The sequence below is a fragment of the Falco biarmicus genome, chromosome 10 (genome assembly GCF_023638135.1).
Source record: "Falco biarmicus isolate bFalBia1 chromosome 10, bFalBia1.pri, whole genome shotgun sequence".
Taxonomy (NCBI): domain Eukaryota; kingdom Metazoa; phylum Chordata; class Aves; order Falconiformes; family Falconidae; genus Falco; species Falco biarmicus.
The window spans coordinates 29219862-29241104 of record NC_079297.1 but is presented as its reverse complement, the minus strand read 5'-3'; the positions used below and the strand labels follow the sequence as shown (position 1 = coordinate 29241104).

Genomic DNA, 21243 nt, shown 5'->3' with positions numbered 1-21243 from the left:
CTATTTCGTCTTCTCTGTAGATTTAAAACTGCTTAGAGAGTAAAAAAAGCAGTGCTTTAACCTACAGGGGCTATTTACTGTCAAATACACTGAATTTTTTTTAGTTCTATCTAAGCCTACTTTTGCTTTTAAATTCCCAAATCAATCATGAGATGTTTTAAATCAAAAGTACTGTCACTGCTACTCATTAAAAACAGATTTGTCTGCTGACATGCATTATAAATAGCAATTGCAAGTTCTTTACCCTGAAAATTTCTGGATAATCGAGTCTGGACACCAATACCAAACTTTTAGGAGCAAATACTTCTGCAGGCGGAATTAAACCAGACTCCTCTTCACCTTCAATTTCTTTTGTTCCCTTGAAAATAGAAACACTTCAGTTAATAAGCAGAAAGAAACCTCAAACTCAAATATTAGTATTCTTACAAAAAGTTAACATTTCTCAGAACATTAAAAACGAATGCATTATCTGAAAATGGTAATGAAGTCAACTAATATTCTAATATTAATATCTCATATTAGAATAGCATATTCTAATGGTTACCTAACTCCCTAAAAGTTTCTAGATGTAGTTCAGCATGTCCAGAGAAGGGCAATGAAGCTGGTGAAGGGTCTGGAGCCCAGCTCTTATGAGGAACAGCTGAGGGAACTGGGGGTGTTTAGCCCAGAGAGGAGGATGTTCAGGGGGGACCTTACTGCTCCCTGCGTCTCCCTGACAGGGGCTGTAGGCGGGTGGGGGTCGGTCTCTTCTCCCAGGTAACAAGCGACAGGACAAGAGGAAATGGCCTCAAGCTATGCCAGGGGAGGTTTAGATTGGATATTAGGAAAAATCTCTTCACTGAAAGCATGGTCAAGCACTGGAACAGGCTGTCCAGGGAGGTGGTGGAATCACCGTCCCTGGAGATGTTTAAAAAAACCCACAGCTGTGGTGACACGGTTTAGTGATGGACTCAGCAGTCCTGGGTTAACAGTTGAACTTGATGATCTTCAAGGTCTTTTCCAACCTAAAAGGTTCTATGATTCTATTAACTAAAATTATCTGTAAAGTCATCTCCACCCTGACCCAGTGAATTTGAAATCTAAAGGAATTTCTTCACAAAAATCTAGTTCAGATTTTTCAAAAAAAAATCCCTCAAACTCACGAACCACTAAGTGTCTGGCTTAAAAAAAGAGAAAGGTACAACGCAGATAAACTTGTAGTTGTTCAAGATGTTGTGCAAGTTGCTATAACCTCCTTGCCAGCACTTACTATTCAAACACAAGTATTTATTATTCATCGCCAAAACTAAATATGTCACTAAATACTTTCATTTCTAAAATTCCACACATACTTTGACAAATTCATTAGTTGCGTAAGTTTTCAAATGACAGAAATCCTGTGCTTTCCAATTTTTGCACAAATTTCTCTCCACCCACGCCGACACCACCCACCAAATTTGTACATATTCTACTTGTTCCTCTGACCAAGCATTCTTCTAAGTAAAAATCACTATATTATCTTAATTAGGAATATGAGAAAACTTACTTCCGTATGACAACATGAAATGGCTGGCTTCTACTTCTGTCATGTTACTAGTCATCATTCCGTTTTATTTAAAAAATAATAATAATAATCCAGCATAACTTTTCTCTTCATTGGAAGAAACCTGATGGAAGTGCTCTTAAGTGCCAAGAATCCTGTGAGTTCAGGAGCTTTATTCCACAACCTCAGTTCAGAATGTATGGTTTCTTTAAGCAAATGCAGGTATCCAAATAAAAGCAGTTAAAACAACGACAGCAGGAGGACTTTAAAAGCTGACTTAATAAATACTTTGAATTATGAAAAATGTTTAGTTATTATAAGCTTCACGTGGGAATTTTATTTATGAACAAAAAAAAATTGGAAACCACCACCTACAGGATATTTATTCTTCTAGTTAGAAACTAAAATGGTTCTTTCAAAAGCACTTGTTGTTTTTGCTAACCTAACTGACTTTCTACTGAAACAAAATACATAGGAACAGTCCTTTGCCCTCCACTCCTGTGTGCCTTGGTCTGAGCCAAATGGTGGCAGCTGAAGACATTAGCTATCAGACAGCTATCCTCATTATCCGTAAACCACTTAATTGGTTTTGCCTCCACACCAAGACCTGCATTTTATTAGATAAATGCTCTCCTCAGTTCTAGCCTAAAATTGAAAAGGTCGGTCTGAAAAGGTCCAGTAGCCGGGTATCAGCTAGAAGCTGCCCTGACAGCCGTAGGGAAATAGAGAGTTACTTTCTACAGGTGAAGGTATCTGCATCAGAGCCTCTGCCCATTGCCCTTCCAGCCCTAACATCAGCACTGGCCTTTCAGGGTTGTGTCCTGAACACGGGCACATCTCTTGGAAGCTGCCCAACCACTCTCAAGTTCTGTGTCAACCTATGCTAAAGCACTACTCACATATGCCCCTCTGAAGAATAAGATACATAGGTATGTGTGTGCGCACATGCACCTTGGTGCCCTATTTTCATTACTATATAGACAAAACCAGCCATGTGATTTTTTTATATGTATACCAGAGGAGAGATGCTATAAATGTTTTGGTGCTTTTAAATACAGGAACTAATTGAGATTCTGGGATTCCTGTAAAACTTCCACTGTGCTTCTTCAAGACGTAAAAGTTAGCTGGTATTCACATATGTTATACTATCCCTTGTCTAATCAAGGTATGACCAAAAAAAAAAACCACCTCACCCAACAACAAAAAATAGAAACAAAACCCCCAAACATATAAGCATCACTATATTGAGCCAGAAAAGTGGTTCATCTATAGCTTGTCCCCTCTCTTGGTACCAAGGGCCCCCCTGAAGAGAGGGCAAACTTAGTGTTGCCGTTCCTCCAGTGCAGTCTCCCTGTCCTCAGGGATCTTCCTGACCTGGAGACAGCCTCCTATTGAAAACACAGCTCAGTGTTCAAGCAAAAATGGTTTAAAAAGAGAGTACTCAGGTTCACAAAATATGTATTACACTTTCATACCAAAGTAAAAACAATTGGCACAGCAATATATATACACATATGAGCACACACCTGGCTTTTTACATTAATGCTTACCTAACGGCAACCAATACATACGCAATGTATGTGTTTCATCTAGTTTGCATCTTATTTCTAAGTTAAAACTGTGATTCACAATTAATCGAGAAATGTGTAACTCAACAGTCACATGTCCCACGTGTTCATTTATTGCCATCCATTATAATGTTGACAGGGAGAGCTTTTACATTAATTACAGTTCCCTCCCCCTGCCCCAAAAAATGCAAGAAGATTTTTTAAAATTATAGTTTAGCAGTTATACACCACTAAACATATAATCAACAAAAGCTTATTGTATCAACTGTTCTAAAGAGCAATTATAAATTCTAGGCATAAAGGTAACAGATCCTAGCTATCTGACAAATTGTGGACCCTGACAACATTGGAAAAAAACAAAATTAAAACATATTCTGTATTTCTAAAGGTAAGGAAATATGGAAGCTTCTCCATATTCACATGGTACTAAGATAATGAAAATTCGGGGTGCAGAGACAGGCAGGTTTCTATAAAAGGCCATTTTCATAAAATCCACCCAGCTTCAGATCAAGTCTTGAATTAATTCATAATTAAAATTAATTTAAAACTTCAAGGGCACAATAGCAGCACAATAGTGAATTGATAAATCATTTACACTGTAAAAACACTCTCTCTTACTTCATAAAAGATTTATGGAAAAATGTAATGTGACTAGTCATATTTCTTCCACAACTAAACATTCTGACAGGCACGCAGGCACATTATTCGGAGTCAGTAGACTAAGTAGATAATCATTTCAAACACATGACTTTTAACCTACTTTTCAAGCAAAGTATTAACAGCACAAGCATTCTGTAGCAATACTAAGTACAAAGCACTAAAACCACAAACTTAATTCTTCTGTTTACACTTTTGCTCAGAAACATGGACATTTCATCTTTCTTTATCCCCTCACTCATCTAAGGAAAAAATACTCTCTAATCAAAACTAACAAAATCAAATACTTGTTCATGGGGTTTTTTTCCTCAATACTTTTGTATTTTACAAATAGACCAATTAGTTTACAAGTAAATTAAGAATAACTGGATGTTAAAGGAAACCTTGCTAGGGATACATAAACTGACAGATGAATTTAAATTGGTTAAATAAGAAGTAAGATAATACTGTTATTTCTTTCTTCTTTTTTTTTTTTTAATCTAGTTGATTATATAGATTCCTTTTGCATTTACATTGGTTAGAATAAGATGATAATGGCATTGGGTATACTGCTATGGGGCTTCCCTGGTATCTCCCATCCAGATTGTTGGCTAGCTCTTCACACTACAGTAGAACAGATTAAGAATTTTCTTAATTTCAATTAAACATTGAAAGAGATTCCTTTTTTTAAGTATTTTTCCTCTTTTTATTTCTACATATGGACAGACTTTGAAAAAATAGGAAAATGTACTAGTAGAGAGCAAGCCGCCACTGTTCCAGATCCTTAAAGATCCATTTAGTTTAAAAGGTGACGTACATTTAAAAATCTAATTCAGAAATATCTGTCCCTTTAGACTGGAAATGCATGAAAGTTTTTTAACATCAAATAAATAAAGTTCTGAACAAGATTCTTCGGTAAGCTAAGGAATAGCTAACAGAGACTGATCTAACTATATTAATGAAAGAAACTGTATATATGACCTGTGATCATGCATGACTTTACCAAGCTAAAATATTCGGTCCCCTTTAATTACATCTGTGTTTGACTGAAGCCTATCAGGGTCCTGTTCCCTGCCTGCCAAAAAGAATCCTCTTTTCTTCTGCATCTTGACTTGGTTTCTAAAGTTATAAGGAGAATATAGTGTAGAGATCTGTAAAGCGTGGCTGACTCAAGTCCATAGAGCAGCTTTTCCACAAAATCTACCAGACAATACTACAATTATTAATATGCTCAGCACAGAATACTTATCCACAAAATCACCCAGCTAACAACTAACTTCACAGAAATCTTCATTGCAAGGGTTCCTTGATCACATACATATGATTGTTGACAGTGTGAGCATCTAAAACATGGAAGGCATAAAGGAGTAAAGACTGCCTTTTTTTCTTTCAGCCTCTACTGCATCTCAGGGAAACAGCATTCACAAACTGTTAAAATTTAGGTATTTCTTAAACAAAATTTAATTCATCACATTCCAAACTGTCACAAAACCATAGCTACAACATCATAGTAATAAATGCTCACATTTATGTCCCATGAGATAAAAAAAAGTATAGGAAAAATCAAGATAACCAATTTTAAAAGTAGATACAGAAACATTTTAAATACAATTAAGCAAGCATTTATTTATTGTGTAAACATGGCTGAAGATATATCAGAAGTTTAAATAGAAAAATCTCATCTGATTTTACAGCAGGGTGTTTCATTTGTTTATTTGTCTTCCTCCCCACCCCTTTTCCTGCATAAATAATATATAATAAACAAACTCAGAAAATGGTGAAACTTCTTTTGAAGGACATATGATACAATTTCATTTTGCTCAACCTGTTTGCTGTAGCTGGAAAGTGGCCTCTTAAGAGACTGGACAAAAACCCATGTGTTCTATAAATCTAAAGCAGATCAATACACATTCTTACACTCAATTTTTTTCACTATCTTAGGGGAATGGATGCACTCACATCTACACTAAAATATATATATATATATATTTATACATATATACAGATAGATATATATACTGTGTGTGTATATATATACACACACACACACCTCCTGACATAACATAGCAATGAGTTTCATAGGTTCTTACATAAATGAGAATACGGAACTAGAGAGAGCATGAGCGCATATATTTCAACTGTTTCCCTTTCTTTTTGTATCATGAGGAGTATCCATTTAACATATTTGTGACCTAAAGTAACGGGGTAACCTGGAATGTCCAACAACCAACTGAACTAACAGTGTCACTTTACAATTTATGAACTTGGTCAAGAAAAGTAGCTGAATTAATGCATGCATTTGTGCAAGCATTTCAAAAAAATCTCACCAAAAATTAAAAGTTCACTTGACCAAATGTAAAAAAAAAAAAAAAAACCAAAAAACGCAGCAGCATGAATCCCCTCTCACAGTTCAGTACCCATGCCAGTCTGTTTAAGGAGATGTTTCAAGGCAATGTAATGAACACCACAAATCTATGAAAGTATACGATGCTGAGTGCACAGGCTTAGCTTAGCAGCATATGAAACTATTCCAAAACTTCATCTCAGTCTCCTGCTTCTTTAGTACATACTATATGCACTACTCGGTACAACTTACACAAGTACAAAGGTGACTATGAAACAGTCCTGCAACATATTCTGCCCAATGCATTTCTTCTTTAGTACGTACTATATGCACTACTTGGTACAACTTACACAAGTACAAAGGTGACTATGAAACAGTCCTGCAACATATTCTGCCCAATGCATTTTGTTTGCTTTAGATCACAAATACATATTCAGAGTTGAAAATTACGATTTTCAGATGACATCTTATAAGGCCAAGAATAGCCTAAGTGTTTTGTTTCCATGCTTAGCATCAAAGGAGTTCAAGAGCAAAATTTCACTGGAGCTATTTTGTGTGCTAGCTTGCCAAAACAGAAGTAGTAACACTGCGTGAAACAACAAGCGCTCAATCAAACTGACAGAAAAACTGCTAGCAAGTTCTTTGCATCAGGTCCTATCCTTATTGCTTAGTTTTACTCTTTATATACTTTTTACTGCTAACACAAATAATTTCACATAGAAATTGGGCATCTGAAAACCAGACCAAAACCCAAAGTACCAAACCCAAAGTCAACTGGTCATTCACAGTTAGCCTTAAAGAAGGACAACAAAAACAACCACCACCACCATAACCAGCATGCTAACTGAAATATGTTCAAAACAAACAAGTGGTGGTAGCTCATCATGCAACGGCTATTTAACTTAGGAAACCCTTCTGGTACAGAATGGTAGTAATAAAAACGCATACAGCATCATGAGAAGACCACACAAGTTCATGAAATCCACAGAGGTTACTAAACATGCACCAGACTTATTCAGCTCAGTTGGTCCTCAGACTGTAGAAGCAGAGAAGGGACCCCTCACAGCGACACGACGTATGCCATGTTCCTCTGCTGTTCCCCAGATACTCACTCCTAACCATCCACAGAGACAAAATACTATGCAGGGTATCTTTTCATTCTGACCCAAAATGGTAACTCATGTTCTTCCAAACATTTAATGTAAGGTGAATGTATCTTATTTAATGATACAGCTTCACAATATTATTTACATTATAAAAGTGTAACTTTTCTAGTACAATATTCAGACTTCATTGGTGGATAATAGTTTCAAGAACACATCAATTCTCTTCTGATACTTAAATCACACACACAAAAAGTACTAATGCAGGGTAAAGCCTAAGTCAGACAGTTTATTAAATAAGGGGGGGGGGGGGGGGGGGAATCACTTAAGTCATTACAGACTTACATTTGATTCTCTTCTTTCTTTTCTCTGTGCCTTGACAAACTTTAAGGACACACCAAAACCCACTTACATATACAAGTCTAAAACAAACTGACTTAACTTTATTCATGGTTTCAGACTTGGCCCCAGGTATGTGGAATAGAGAAGAAAAGTAATTGCAGCATCCACATAGCAAGCAAATATCTCTTCTTAGCTATGAATTAATTTCATTTCCTGTAGATTTATGAATAAGTTAAAAACATTTGTGGATTACTTGATGTCTGATAAGGGTTGATCACACACTCCAAGTTTTCCCTTATGTGGCGGTGGACTACGAAACCTATCTTTCTCCTTCCTACCCACCCACTTTCATGAAACCACTCCAAGTGCATGATCCCTGCTGCCAGTCACATTTGGCTGACACTGGATGTATTTAGATGTTGCATGTGGGAAATCAGCATATAAACCGACATTTTCACATAAACCTCAATTCCGGCTTAAGAAATTATGTTAAAACGTTTAGTAGAAAAAGGTGACTGATTTTGTGCTACTTCAGTGAAAAACTGCAACTCATTTGAAGGCAACACGTGTGGCAACCAAGAAAACAAATGACAGCATCCAACTTTACTCGTATTAACTTTATGGTTTTTTATGCAACAGAGCTATTCATTGCTCTGATCCAGCCTTCAAACTTTAAGGTTTCCTCTTGAACCTTTATGCACCTAATTTTGCCGCAACATTCATATTATTTTAGGACGTCAGCTCTGCTGCTAAATATTGATAAATTTAACTTAAAAATAACAAATCTAGCCAAAATCTACATTAAGAACTTAAGCTAATTTTTAAAGATTAAAATGACCTACCAATATAATAAAAAAAAAATTATCCCTACTACTGAATATAGCTGATGTTAAGGGACTTACAGAGCTCAAGAACACATTAGCATTTGCTCCATCAGGATGTAGCTGAACTACAGTGCACATGAATAATAACTATCCTTCCTCTCCTGTTTTTTCCACCCCCATCTTCAGAACATGGACATGTCCATCTTAACACTTTAATATGTACACCCAAATCTGCCATTTATCAAATCTCCGACAATGAGGGCTCCTAAACAAAGCAACTCTAACTGTTATCCAGCTCTCCAAGACTATCAGCTGTCCATCAGGTCTTCACTTACATTGCTGACTCCACCCAGCTGGACCACTATGTCCTTCTGGGTCTCTGAACGACCTCTATAGCAGGCAAGCTCTGCTGAATTGCCTTTGTTAGAGATACCGCTGGTTTTCATACACAAGGGCAATCCAGGCATGATGACTGTGTATCTCCGTTCCAGGGGCATATGCTACTGAATTCAGTGCATTTAGTTCTGATTAATGTTGAGCAGAGAAAAATTAGGTATATCTTTGTGTCAGAGTGAGGAAAAGAAATTTAAACTGAGGTACTAATAGAAAAGTTAGAAAACACATAACATTAGATCTCGCTTTACTGCTCTAAAGGTAGAAATTGGCAGGCATTATTTGAAACTCAGAGGAAATCAAATGTGAACAGGAAGTGAAATTAGAATTGTACTTTAATTAATTCATCCAATCCTAGAGACAGAATAAACATGTCTCTTTACAGAACTTTCACTCAAGTACTTCATTATAATTGTCAAAAACAGTTTGCCCTATGCAAAATTTTGCACTGAAATTGTGCCAAGTTCAGCAAGCCTGCTGTTTTACTACTAACTGCCCAGCAAAAAAGATTTAAAGACCACAGATGATTTCTTATTTTAAGAAAAATTATTTGGAGTTTGTTTTAGTAATCTTGTGCCAATTGCTCATTTCGGACACATCGTTTTCTCGCCATGTGACTTAGTCTCTGCTGGTGTTACTTGCAGCCAAATACACTCTTAGCTGGTTTACTAACAATCAAAGGCCAAAAAACATTCAGCATCAATTCACTTTATTTACTTTTCAGATTATACAAACGCCTGTATCCAATAAATTCTAACACATGTACTGAAGTTAAAATAAACTTAGCTGACTGTCTCCAGAAGACAAATCTACATCCTGCCTACAATCTGCTGTACTGAACTAAACCCACAGGTAAATAGATGTACTTCATGGCTTGTCTATGCACACAGAATCATACCACTGCAGCTGAACTTATACTGGAATGATCACACCAGCATAAAAGCCAGTATCTTCACTTAATTTCAAAACAGGACATAAACTGTAGTAACGCATGGTAGGGATTCTATCAACTAAAGAAGAAAAGGACCCAAGGTAGAAAATTATGCCAAGATCGTACACACCAAACAGAGTAACCTCAAGCCTCTGTAACAGGTGAGCTCATTCACTCCCTAAATACTACTGACACTTCAAAGTATTTGTACAAGCTAGTAAGGAGTTTGCATTGCACCTTCCAGCATTACATAAAATTTACACCACCAGCATCTATTAAATTTTCAGCATTTAATGCACCTCACTTTGAAAACTCTGGAAGGTGCTTATATGAATTATCATCCAAACACACTGAAGTAACTTTGGAACAAAATTAACCTCATACCCAGACTTTCTACCTTTCAGTCCAGCTTACGCAGCCATAAGCCAAAGTGTATTTTTGGAGTAGGCCATTATGCTATGCACACTCTGGAAGATCTGGAAAGTCCAAGGTAATGCCCTTGCAGTTACCCTGTAAACGCTGAAATCCCAGAGGGCAATAATCAATAGCATTAACTAACTGTTTTCAACATGGTAACCTTAGCACTGAGGAATGTTAAAAAACTACAGTAACAAGTTTGTAACAAGAACTATGCATATGCAAATAGTAATTTCAGAGCTTTAGAGTTTGCTAAATCTTTCTGAATTTTCCCAAAGGCAGAAAATTTGATCCATGGATTCTACCCTTTCAAATTTTACACACCTAATCTAAGGTGAGGAGACCGCAGAGACTGAAGAAATGTAAGCAGAACAAACAGTAAAAATGAAATTAACTTAAAGGAAGCTATTAATTCATACCCTATTTTAACTATAATAAATAATTAATTATTCATAACCCTATTTTAAAGCCATGATGACTTTTATATAATATAGAACAGTGTATGTGAAAGTATACCAAGGCAAAAATTTACACACCCAGATTTTTGTTTTGTTTCATTAAAATACAGTTAATTAATTCCTTTAAATTGCATATGGGTAAACGCATCAAAAAGACTTTCTTGCAGTGAATTGCTGAATTGGTATTTCTACTGTTAGAAAGTCAGATAAATTAGCTACTGTGTAGACACAGCACAGGAGTAAAGAGGGAGACCTTTACCCAACTTCTGCACCCTGCAACAGTATGAGTTCAAATGGGGGAGGCGTGTGCAAATGCGAGCTGGGGATAAACAGGACAGGAGACATTACTACCCGTTATTCAGAAGAGGGAAATAGGCTTTCCTCTGCACAACTGTTTTTACCTTAACTTTAAATTCCCACCTTAAGAGGAAGGCATATGTATATCTTAAAAGGATAGAAGGACATTAGAAATACAAGTCTATTTCTTACCATATAGAACATTACTGCAACTTTCCCTTTACACAGGAACAGGAAGGAAATAAAATGTTACTTGTAACTCCATATGCTATCATAGCAGCCATTTTTTAGTAGATTTAGAAAAATGATGATGTAATATAATAAACATTATTTTTAAAATTAGTGATTTTTTCAAAAAAATGTGGTTTAGGGCACTGACCGTAAGAGGTCACTTTCAGAACAGATTTGACATTTGGGATATTCACAAAAAGTCATTAAACTTCATCTTAAGAATAAGACGCTAACGTAATATCCAAAGGGGGATGAGGTTTCACACTTCAGAAAGGGTACAACTGCACCGAATGTTCTCATCCTCTGCTAAAAACCAAACGCCAGCAACTCATCAAGCAGCACACGCTTTTAACACAGTAGGATCACCAATTCTCCAGTCCAAGCACAAAAATTAAAAACTTTATGAAGCATGAAGTCATTCTGTTGGCAGTTTTTCCCTTGACTCAGGAAATATTTGTGAATGTTGTGAATCTGCCATTTTATGGTTTGGGAGTTTTACAATTTCTTTTTCCTCTTTTTGCAGGGGGGAAGAGAGAGGAAGAGAATGTGAATTGCAGGAAATGGGAGACTTGTGAATTATTACTTATGTGCATTTTCCAGAGTGATATATTTAATCTTACCAACTTTGTGATTGCAATGTTTTAATGTACATTTGCTTAAAACAACACTTAAGAATGATATACAATCTTGTAGTATGATTGTTATAAACAAATGTTTGGGGTTTTGTGCTGATCTCATTGAGCAGATTCTCTGTAATGCAAGAAACGCAGTTGCACAGGCTCACTTACTGGCATAAATCATTCTCTAATTTGTTGATGATGGGGTTGTGGAGAGAGGATAAATTTATTTCAAAGTGCAAGCCAGAGTACAATTTGACCATTAAGTTCCCAAATGACGTGAGTCCACATATTTTGAAAAGATTCTATCTATGGTGCTCTTGAAGCATTGTTAGTATAAATTCTAACTGTGTAATTGGTAAGAAGCACAGCCGAGGTCAGCAGAAGTATCTGCTGAGTCAAAAGTGTTAAATCAAGTCTTGGGTGTGCTAAGTGGTAACATCGAGAAACTGCTCTTAGAAATATGAACCTCATTTTAGCAAACAGTGTGTACACCACACAACTATACATAACGCATGTGTGCATGTCTGTGTGTACAAATACATCTATATATACATTTTTGATGACTAATAAAGTTACAGACACACAGTAACAGATTTATGAGTTGAATTCTGCAGATTGAAGTTACAATCCTTCTGAATACTCTCTAGCTGCTCAACAGCTTCCAGCTTCAGTCACCAGAAAAATAAGCTAAGTAGACTATGTTTTTTGCTCATAGGACAAGGTTTTCTTCAAATCAATGAGATTCAAGTCCACAGCGACAATCAAAATGGGGGGGGGGGGGGGGGGGAGGAGGTGGCACCAACACAAAAAACCCTTCAAGCCACTGTGAGGGAACAGGAAATAGGGATGTTTTGATGTATTCTCCTCCTAATTCTGGTAGATAAGTGCAAGTAGTACATAAGGCATCAAGCTCTATTCAGTAGAGCATCTAAACAGCACCTTAAGCCAGAGAGAAATGTGGATCAGACCAAGCATGCGCTGCAGACACAAAAAGCTGGAAGGACAAACAAGTCTCAGATTTCTTTATACTTTCTATTAGTAGGAACTTGAGGTGAGAGAATCTTGCAGCACACAGATCTGCTCCGAAATACACTAAGGAAATCTAAATGACACCAGCTTTACCATTGCTGATTCATTATTAGACTGCCTCTAAGCAGTCTAGTCAACATTCCAAACTTTAGACTCCTGCTAAAGTCAAACTTTCACATGTGTCATTTTAATCTCAGATGAGAAACATATCCTCATATAGCTTTAACAAATGTTACTGGGACAATCAAGTGAGATTAGCATCGTAAAACAGAACAATTCAGGAAGGATTACATGGCAATGCTGTATCACCTCCATTCATAGTAACAAGTGAATTCTATCCCCATATTTAATGCAGTATCATTTGTTCACCTTCTTCATGAGTACAGATACGGAGTATTAAATCAGGCTAAATGTAGCATCAATCTCTTTGATATATTATCACAACTTTATGAAAGCTGATCACCAAGCTGACCAGCATCCACACAGATAAAAAATTCTGGGTCAGCTCAGAATGACAGTACTGCAACAATGCAAAGTATGATTCACAGATGTCAACAAATAAAACAGTATTTTATTTTCTAACCAGTGGTAGGAAGTTGAAAACAGGCCACCAGCTGATTACTAGAGCCTGTGCTTTCTCCAGAAAACTTATCATGCAACTGCCAAAAGATTAAACTGAATCCAGGGCTTTTGGAGATACCACAAAGAATACTTTTTTCCTGCAGACTATACAGCTTTTACAGTTGCTATATTAATTTTGCACCCTAGGTTATCATGGCTATTACCTAGGTATACCATGTCAGTATAGTCTCCTTACTTCTCAGGTCACCTTTATTTACCAATTATCCTGTAACAAACAGCTGAAGCAGGAACAAAGGGAGCCAGAATGACAGAAGTAGCCTTCTCAGATCCAGCTTGATCCATTGTGTCAAAATGGTTCTTGTACTATTATGCAGAAAGCTCAAAAAATGTTTGATAGTTCTCTTCTAACATTCACAAGCTGAGAAATTAACGTTTGTTTTCACTATGCAGTTTGTTTAACCACAGAAACTTCCATGCATTTGATTCGTTTTTTGTTAAGATGATTCTGCCAAGCCAAACCACTAATCTGCTCTAGCTGAACTCCAACCAGTCTCGTGTATCAGCAAAGTTTACCTGTGAAGGCTACTGAGAAAGAAGTAACTTTTCCTTTTTGGAAATTCAATCTTACTTTTGTCTTAGTGAGTTCTAACAGTCCATTTAAAAAAAAAATAAAAATTGAACTGTATTTAAACTGTGAAGAGTACTGTCCAGATTTCATGTCCTGGACACTATGTTTCATGGACTGTTTGTTTAATGAGGCATGCATCTGAATGGTTAAATCAATATTACTTTCATAGCCCAATGCTTCATGAGTTTATGTTTCATTACAGATTGTACATGTGCTGAATTCTTGTCTAATGACCATGTAACAGGACACGTTCAATTATTCTCTTTGGGTTTTAGAAAGAAACAGGAAGTTTGGCTATAAACAATGCAGTCATAGAATAAATTTCACCACAGCAAGTTCATCTGAAAAATATGCATTCTTTACAACACAGCCAGGAATGGCATTATGAGAACCAACATCCTGCTGCACTCAGTTTTGGGGCTTTTTTTTTGCCTTTTCTTTTTCTTCTTTTTATTAACACTTAGGCAATACCAGAAAAAAAACTTTTAGTTAAGACTGGATATTTTGTGATGAGCATTACTTGAAAGATGGGGATAGTGAACCAAAAGCAGCTGCTAGAAACCACACGACAAATTACAAGTTTGCTAAATTTAGTGTATGCTATGAAATACATAGTGGAAGAAAAGTCAGCCATTGTAAATTTTTATCAGCTGGGAAAGAATTACTATAGAATATTTCACACTGCTTATAAAAACAAACGGAGGATGACAGACATTAAATAATGACAAAATTCTAATAGGAAGATGTCAGTTGACCTACACTAAAATTTAAGACTAAAATATATCTAATTTTTGTTACATTTCTGCTTTTAACTCCTTTTAATAATCTACAAAAATATCCACTTAAATTGTAGTGTTAATGAAATAAGAACAACTATTATTCCCTGGCTTCCAACCGTGCCTAGAAAAAGCATAACATTATTATCATTACTATGCTACATCTTTTAATTATTCTACAAATAAATATTCTACAAATAGGGGACCATTTCAACTCCAGTATTGAATAAACAAAGTACACTTCGATTATTAAAAGCATTTTCTCTAAAATAATGTTACAGTTCTTCACTAAAAGAGCAAAAAATTACTTAGCCAATTGATCTTAGCTGATTTTAATATACTTAATGCCAAGGTTTTACTCATTTTTTAATTTTCATATGGGAAATAAAATATTTCAAAACATAGCAATTACAGTCCACAATTACATATTGGATTAGGTTCTACCTTCTAAAGATTCCAAGTATTATGTCATAGCAGAGATTCTGTGAAGTACTGTACATCAAATAGGAAACAAATTGTCTATTTTTGAAAGACTGAGGTTGCCCAAAAATAATTAAACACATGTTTAAAACAAACACCGCCAAGTAGCTGACACCCAAAATCTGACCTACCTAAAAACTGAAGAATTATACTATCAGTTTTAAAATCTTGCCAGTAAATGCACTTACACAAATACATATATACACTGCAGCACACTTCTGTACGTTTGTCCTGTGCTGGCCTGATAGTGTTGGCCAGCAGAGGGAGCAGAAGTTAATAAACCTTTTTCCTAGAACAAAGATGAGAATCATTCATGCTGTGTCAAACACGGAAGTAAATGAAAGGAACACCATATTGGCTGTCCCGTTTAAAAAAAAAAAAAAAAAAGTGGTAGAGAAAAAAAAATTCTCCAAAATGTTTTTGGCTGGTCTTTTTTCAAAGCAGATAAAAACAAAAAAGAACACAAACAAGTACATCAAGCTTACCTTTGCAGAAAAATGCATGCATTTCTGTATGGCAGAAAAATACAACCTTACCAGGAATAGCAAAATATTTTCTAAAGTTGTGCTCTAGAACATTAATCTGTTCGTTTGCTGCATTTTTATTATATATTGTAAATGTTTTTACCTGCAGGTTAATCTCTGCTTCATAGAAAGTTAAGCAGGAACAGTAGTGCCTCTCTGAGTCTATATCAGTCAAAACCACCACAAAGAACGTTGGCTGTTTTCTCTCTTTCGAAAGCTGCCATCCTCCAGGTTGGCAAAACTAATGCGGAGAAAAAAAAAAAGAAAAGAAAAAGAGACATATAGTTAAGCTGTAATATCAATTGTTACAAGAAATAGGAAATAACAGAACATTATCTGAAACAAGCAGCTCATTTCATTTTTCATTTAAAGTGAACATATGCAGGCTTGCAATATTTGGAGAGAATGGGAAAAACCCAATAGCTCTTGGAGTTGGTCAGACTGATATAAATCTAGCTCTATAGACATCAAGGGAGATTTAATAAACTCTATGAACTGAAGATGTGTTCCTCTGAATTCAGTATTCAAGATTATCTTTGCAGCGTTTACCAGGCAATAACAGGAATAAATTGACACATTACGCAGGTTTCATTTGGATAACAGTTTAGAATTGAAGCTAAAATTGTTGTGTCTCGGAATGTCACTAAATATTTAAATTTCTCCACTTATTTATCTAATAATTTATCTAACCAAACATAGATATTCTACTTACACCTACTTGCAAAATTATTCAATACTTATTCCTACAAAGGACTATTTATAGAGCATTATTTTTCATCCATTTATCGATTACCTCTATAAACTTCATCGTAAACATCTGAAATTTTGTAAGAGGTCACCCCATAGCAGGGATGTAAGTTTTGCCACTCCTTGAAAAATATGTTCAAGCTTCGTGATTTTCTAAGTCTCAGGGACAAAGAAAATCACTTGCTTCTCAGACTCAAAAAGGCTGCAGTTCTCCAAGTACTTCATCTGTACTTAGAATACTACGTTTCCAATCTCTTGCTGCAATGAGTAGACCAAATACGTGCAATACTTAAAACACATGTGAAATAAGCCTAAGTCCTTTCAGTATTTATTCCTTCAAGCTGACCAGGGCTGAGACAGTGCAAGTCACCAGAACCAAAGACAACACTTCTGACCTCAGAAGAGAGATGCACAAGCAGCATAAACAAAAAGAGAACTATAGCTCAAAAGCAAAGGGAAAAGTGTATGTTTTTTCTTCTCCTTTAAATGACTGGAGTACAACATTGGTTAATAACCTCTTCCCAGTAATGGAAGAGTGTACTGAAATTCAGAAATCAGTTTGCTGAAGGTTCTTGAGATGGCATTTTGCATTCACTGTTTCTCTTTCTTTAGGCTGAAGTCACATACATGAAAAACTCACAAGTACATTATTAGTAGTGGTAAAATTATAAACTTAGAATTTACATGGGGTGAAGGTAATAGCCCCTATACATATTAGGAATAATAAAAACAAACTAACAAAAAAACCCAAACAAAACCACACACTTTTCTACAATAATTAAGCAATGCTGATACCAAAGGAACCAGAGAGATAGGTCAAAAACTCATGTTTCCAGCAGTTGCTTCTTTCCCCTGGACAGCTGATAAAAACTGAAAGAGCATGAAAAGTAAGTTGTAAACATTTACTACAGATTCATCTTTAGAACTTCTACAATAAAACCTCAGTAGTCTTAGGTGAACAGCAGTTAAAACTGCCTCTGATATACAGTTTATTTTATGATCCTGGGAAAATCTTCAAAACCAAAGTTTTCTCATGTTACGTTCTTCAGATTCTAGATAGTCAGCTTAACACTTCTGAGTCTGCATCCTTAGAAGTGCTAAGCGCCCTGAACATCAAAAAGCAATCTGAGAAAAGACATCCTAGTCATTCCAAGCTAAACATCCAGTATTAGTCCATGATTTTGATAATACTGGCCTAATCTTGCTTTGGTTTTCATCCCATGTCAGTTAAGAATAAGAAGATACCACTATTAATCTTGGAGGACTGCCATAAAGATAATGTAATATGGTCAACATATACAGGCATTATAACAAAAGCATCGTTAAAAAGTTTGACAATAAAATCATTAAAGTTCCGTATGTATTGCGGAGTTTAGGTGGTGTGCGGTAAGCGAAGCCTGTAATCTGTAGTTTAAATAAGGTTAAAACCCCCAAAATTCTGAATAGGTGTTTGTTCAAGAAGTACAAGCCGAAACACAAAGAATGAAGTAAGATTCTCTTAATAAATAAAACCCTTCCGTGGTATACTGTTAAAACCAAATCATCCATGTAAGGTAGGTCAAATTAAGGCTGTTCATGCAGTCCTAACTTTGACACTACTTAAGCTCCGAAGGCTTGAGTTTACAATCTTAACACTCTTCCAGATCTGTCAAATCTACCAGTTCTGACAGGAGATCCTTGCTGGTGCCATTGCCCTGTAGCTTTAAGGGTTAATTTCCCATCTCATACCTCTAAGTAGAAATCTATCAGATTTTTGAGTGTCTGGAATTCCTGGACAAAGGACCATTCTGCATGCACCAAACACCACCCTACTAAAGGTATGGAAGGGCTGGTATATCCAAATAATCCACAACATCTAATGTATTCTGCACCCAAACGACAAACACATAAGCTTGGGATGTGTGGCTTATGCAGAGCTGGTTTTCACATGATACACACAGAATCTATGAATTTTGAACTTTGAGGTATTGGTAAGTTCATTTTGAATATACTTTCTGTATTTATTTTAAAACAAAGTAACTTCAAAATAATTCATTTTTTATTGTAATAAGCCATAATTATCATTAAGTCCAATAGACCATTAGGTCCACTGCATAAAATTTTTCCCAACATCCACCCTGTAAACTGGGAAACACAACGGGAAAAGCAACAGCTAAATTTTTAACTATAAGAAGTGACTGTTCATCTGGGCAGGCTGCTCTCAACAGCAATCTCTTGATCTTTATCCATGTCTAAATCCTACTCATGTCAGCAAGAACTGTTCCCAATTTCAAAATGATCGTCTGTATACCATATGCTTTCTAGATTTAACTATTTTACTAGAAAACAACAATTAGTGATTGTTAAGGAAAACAGCTGGAGCACACCCACTGGCTTACACAGAGAATCTGTGTTTTAAAATAAACCGAAAGGATTTTATAAATATAGAGATTGAGGATAAAGACAACGTGCTCCTTGAATGAATTAAACAATGAATGGTTCTCAGTTTCCTTAAAATAAGGTAATAAATACTAGTGCAATATTTGAAATGCAAACAAGATGGAGAAGAACTTTCCAAACTAGTATAAAAACAAAGTACTACCCATGATAGTGGCCAAACTGTGCTGGTTATCAGGAACAAGAAAATGTTTCCTTACCAAACCAGATGCTATACCAAAACAGACAAAACCACCACTGTGAATGCAATTCAAAGGTCATGCGCTTCTTCAGTAAACAAGAAAAAAACACAGAAGTTTAAAAATGAACATACTCCCATATTGTTTCACTTATTTGACAGAATTCTTGGAACCAGAACATAGCTTCTATCAAAGTCACTCCAACTCACTATTTATAGAAATAAGCCTCTAATGGTGGTGACTGCTTCAAATTGACTCCACATTACAACTGATCACCTTCTAAAATCCGGTGCAAAGATACAGATGTTGTGCTGAAGAGTATATACCAGATTTTATTGTTCAGGGTGCTGAAATGACGTTTCAAGGATTGTTTGAAACTGCAGGTACCCACCAAAGCAGCGAGCTTTCTCTTAATTATTCCCACAAATGCTTTCAAACTAAACAAGAAACCAGACAGACTTAAAAATGACCCATAGTGCTTTTAAACCCTGTACCTGGGTTAGAAATTTTGTATGTGTCACACCACAAGCCTTCTCTCTGAAGTCCTGACATGATTAATAAATGCTTAAAAGTGATACTTGTTTCTTCTAATTTTTATAAGCCAAATGTCACCTTTGCTTGATTCATAACTTTGTTCCTTCCTTCCTACCTAGAGCCATAGCTGTGCTTCTACTCCTTGCCTTGTTCTTCTCTATTAGAATAAATCATTTGCATAAATCAGCATGTACCTTACATATATCATACACAGCTTTGGTGATTAGAATCACAGAATCACAGAATTATCTTGAACTGGATCAATGAGGATCAAGTCTAACTTCTGACTCCACACAGGACAACCTCAGTTAAACACAGGATCTAAGAGCATCGTCCAAATGCTTCTTGAACACCAAAAGGCTTGAGGCTATGGCCACTTCCCTGGGAAGCAATCTAAAATCTGTTGAAAAATTGAAGAAAATGTTAAAATAGTCACAATTTCTATTAAAGCACTGGAGGAAATAGGATGTAGGAAGAAGACTGACTGGATAGTGTGGAGTGAAGACTAAATACTGTTACTATAATGAACAGTAATTATACAGTGATCAGTGTTTCATTAGAAAAAAGTTTTAGTCATTTGTATCCTCACCATATGCACTGGTTTTGGCTGGGACAGAGTTAATTTTCTTCATAGTAGCTAGTATGGGGCTATGTTTTGGATTTGGGCTGAAAACAGTGTTGATAATGCAGAGATGTTTTCATAACCGCTAAGTGGTGCTTACACAGAGTCAAGGCCCAATAGGCAGAACTATAATATTTACCCTCTCTATCTGTTGATCAGAAATTACTCATTTGCTGAATTGCATGTTAGATCTTTGTCATTTACCTCTGGGCTTCCACCTCAAGCACAACCAAGTCTGTAACAAAAAGTCAAACCCACATTCTAGTTGGGTCTGTGTAACTACAGACTGGAAGACTGCACTCTCTGCACTTTACATGGTTTTCTGTATCAATGATCTGGTCAGCTTTCCATCAGAAATCCACTGCCTCTGATGGTACTACCCAAGTAGAAAGGGGAAAAAGCTTGTTCAGAAAGCTTACAACATGATACGTTCTCTGCAAGTCATCCATTGACAGCATTTCTGTAAGAGTTTATACAGAACAGAAGACAAGGTTTGTGATATACCATTACAGATAGATCCCTGCACTTAATGAAATAATTACATTTAAAATACATTCTCACACTATGTATTTTCTTCAAAATACATTTTTGCCTTGTTTCTTGTTAAATAAAATCCACCGGTATTTGGATGCATATAAAATAGAAAACATCTGAACTCCATTGACAAGACTTGAATTAAAAGATCCCAAAATTACTTTAGAATTTAAGACATCTGACAGAGATATCCACCCTCCTTTCCAGTTTAACCAAACATTTGATTCTCTCGTGGATCACTCTGGGCATTAAGTTTCATTTTATTAAGCCTGCTTCTGTAGGCTTTCTTTTACTTTTCAAACAACTGTGTATGTATCATCAACATCTTTTCTACAAACCTCCCTGAAAATAAAGGACCATGTTCTGAACATTATGTGAAGGAAGTTTTTTTCCATCTGGACTTGCATGACCTAGCACCAGCTGCTGAGTATTTCACCATTTCACCATTCACTTATGTATGGAATTTTGGCAAAGGGAATTTTCTTT

The 21243-nt window shown here is 36.0% G+C and overlaps 1 protein-coding gene across 5 annotated transcripts in view; it reads right to left on the bottom strand.

Moving 5' to 3' along the window:
• SBF2 (SET binding factor 2) overlaps positions 1–21243 on the bottom strand; it is a 255131-nt gene that overhangs the window by 137919 nt on the left and 95969 nt on the right. For all 5 annotated transcript variants that reach the window (XM_056353901.1, XM_056353896.1, XM_056353899.1 and 2 more), the window contains exons 3-4: positions 15809–15946; positions 245–358 (exon numbers count right to left, since the gene is read on the bottom strand). In XM_056353901.1, coding sequence (XP_056209876.1) covers positions 245–358; positions 15809–15946 — 252 coding nt within the window. The remainder of the gene's footprint in view (positions 1–244; positions 359–15808; positions 15947–21243) is intronic.